Raw genomic sequence first — 1,646 nt, forward strand, 5'->3', positions numbered from 1 at the left:
AGGTAGTTTACTAGCTAATTAGATTGTAAGTACCTGTGACAACAAGCTCAGTTTAGATTCCTCTAAAATAAAAGAGATCACGAATTGTGTATTTGGTAAATCAAATAGATATAATGCAATTTTCATTTTCACACCTAAGTAATTTAAGTATTTAATTAATATGCAAATAAAAAATGAAATTCCTTTTCATTTTCCACAGGATGCCAATGCGATATTCATTTATATTTTGATCCATTCTGTCAGTACCTCCCATATGTAAACTGTGTACTTGAATTGAATGTGGAACGTTTATCATAGCCTGCTTGAATTCTTTTTTTTTATCATTGTTTAACTTTTCCTACTGGACTCTTACCAAGAAGGGTAGAGGCAACAGTTACAACAGCATTATCCTTCCAACGACTTACAGTGACTTCACTTGCTTCTACAATTCCAGTAGCTGATGAATGATACCCTCTCTCCTTCTTATTTATCATTTCTACAGATGATACAGGGCATGATTTGTCAAGCCTATTGCTTCGGATGGTTCCTGTTCCATTGTAACCTTTACCGGATAGCTCAGTTAGTAATGGAACTGAAGTGAAGTAATTATCAAAGATAAAATGATACGCTAAATATTTCTTATCTTCACTATAATCTTCTAATCGATACAAGACAGTAGATGCAGCCTTCCCAAATTTCTTTTCTATATCTTCATTACCTTTGTAGGTCTTTCTTTGGTATGGATCAAATGCTAAGAGGTATCCTGAAGGGGTGTTTTGACGCCACACTTTATATCCAAAGCGAATGGGCTTATTACGAACAGACTGCTTGCAGCTATGTTTACCAAAATACTTTACTATTGCTTCATCATGAGAAATATTTTGTGATGGGATGAAGTGATCCATAAACCTCTTTTGAAGGTAAGAAATTAGAGGACAAAGTTTCCAGTATTTGTCCTCTTTATCAAAGTTATCAGTAGTATTGAAATGCAGACATTTTTTTATGGTGTCAAATCTGTCTTGGCGCATTGCTTTACTTATGGTTTTGTTGTGAACATCAGGGTCATAAAACCAGTATATGCATGTGCTGGGTAATGAGTGGTAACCAGACACAATCAAAATGGCAAAGCAAACTCGTAATTTATTTGTGGACACGCAAACATTAGGCCAATTTTTCTTCAAGCAGTACTCTGTCATTTATATTTTCATGTACTCGAGAATTTCCTCATCAAAGAGCTCAAACAGCTCAACTACACTGAAATCTCTGTACTTACTTAAGTCTTGTACGGGAAATAGTTCTACAAGTGAAGATTTCCTCTTCTTTTTATTCCATTTGATCACTGAAGAACTTTGTGTCACTTCACGTCTCTTGGATTTGTGTTGCACATTAATTTGTTCCTGTTCCTCCTCACCATCTGTTCCTTCCTCCTCTTCAACTGTGTTATCATCACGACTAACTATAAAAACAGCAGGTGCCAATAGTTGTTTCCCAGATAATCTTTCAGGATGGAACACAGTCTCGTCATCTTCAGCAGCTGAGTCTTCATCAGTAAGGTTTCCTATATCTGAGGGATCAATGTATAAATCTGTCACTTTGTCTAGCTCATCTAGAAGATCTAGAGCTTCGTTAACAGTCAAAAGTTTCTTTCTGAAAAACAAGAAAAATAT

At 35.4% G+C, this 1,646-nt stretch overlaps 1 protein-coding gene across 1 annotated transcript; it reads right to left on the minus strand.

Moving 5' to 3' along the window:
- Window positions 1-320: 320 nt before the first annotated feature.
- LOC137651598 (piggyBac transposable element-derived protein 3-like) lies at window positions 321-1,175 on the minus strand. Its single transcript, XM_068384825.1, has one exon. The coding sequence runs from the start codon at window positions 1,173-1,175 to the stop codon at window positions 321-323; it is 855 nt and encodes a 284-aa protein (XP_068240926.1).
- Between the last annotated feature and the right edge of the window lie 471 nt (window positions 1,176-1,646).

The sequence above is a fragment of the Palaemon carinicauda genome, chromosome 13, assembly GCF_036898095.1.
Source record: "Palaemon carinicauda isolate YSFRI2023 chromosome 13, ASM3689809v2, whole genome shotgun sequence".
Taxonomy (NCBI): domain Eukaryota; kingdom Metazoa; phylum Arthropoda; class Malacostraca; order Decapoda; family Palaemonidae; genus Palaemon; species Palaemon carinicauda.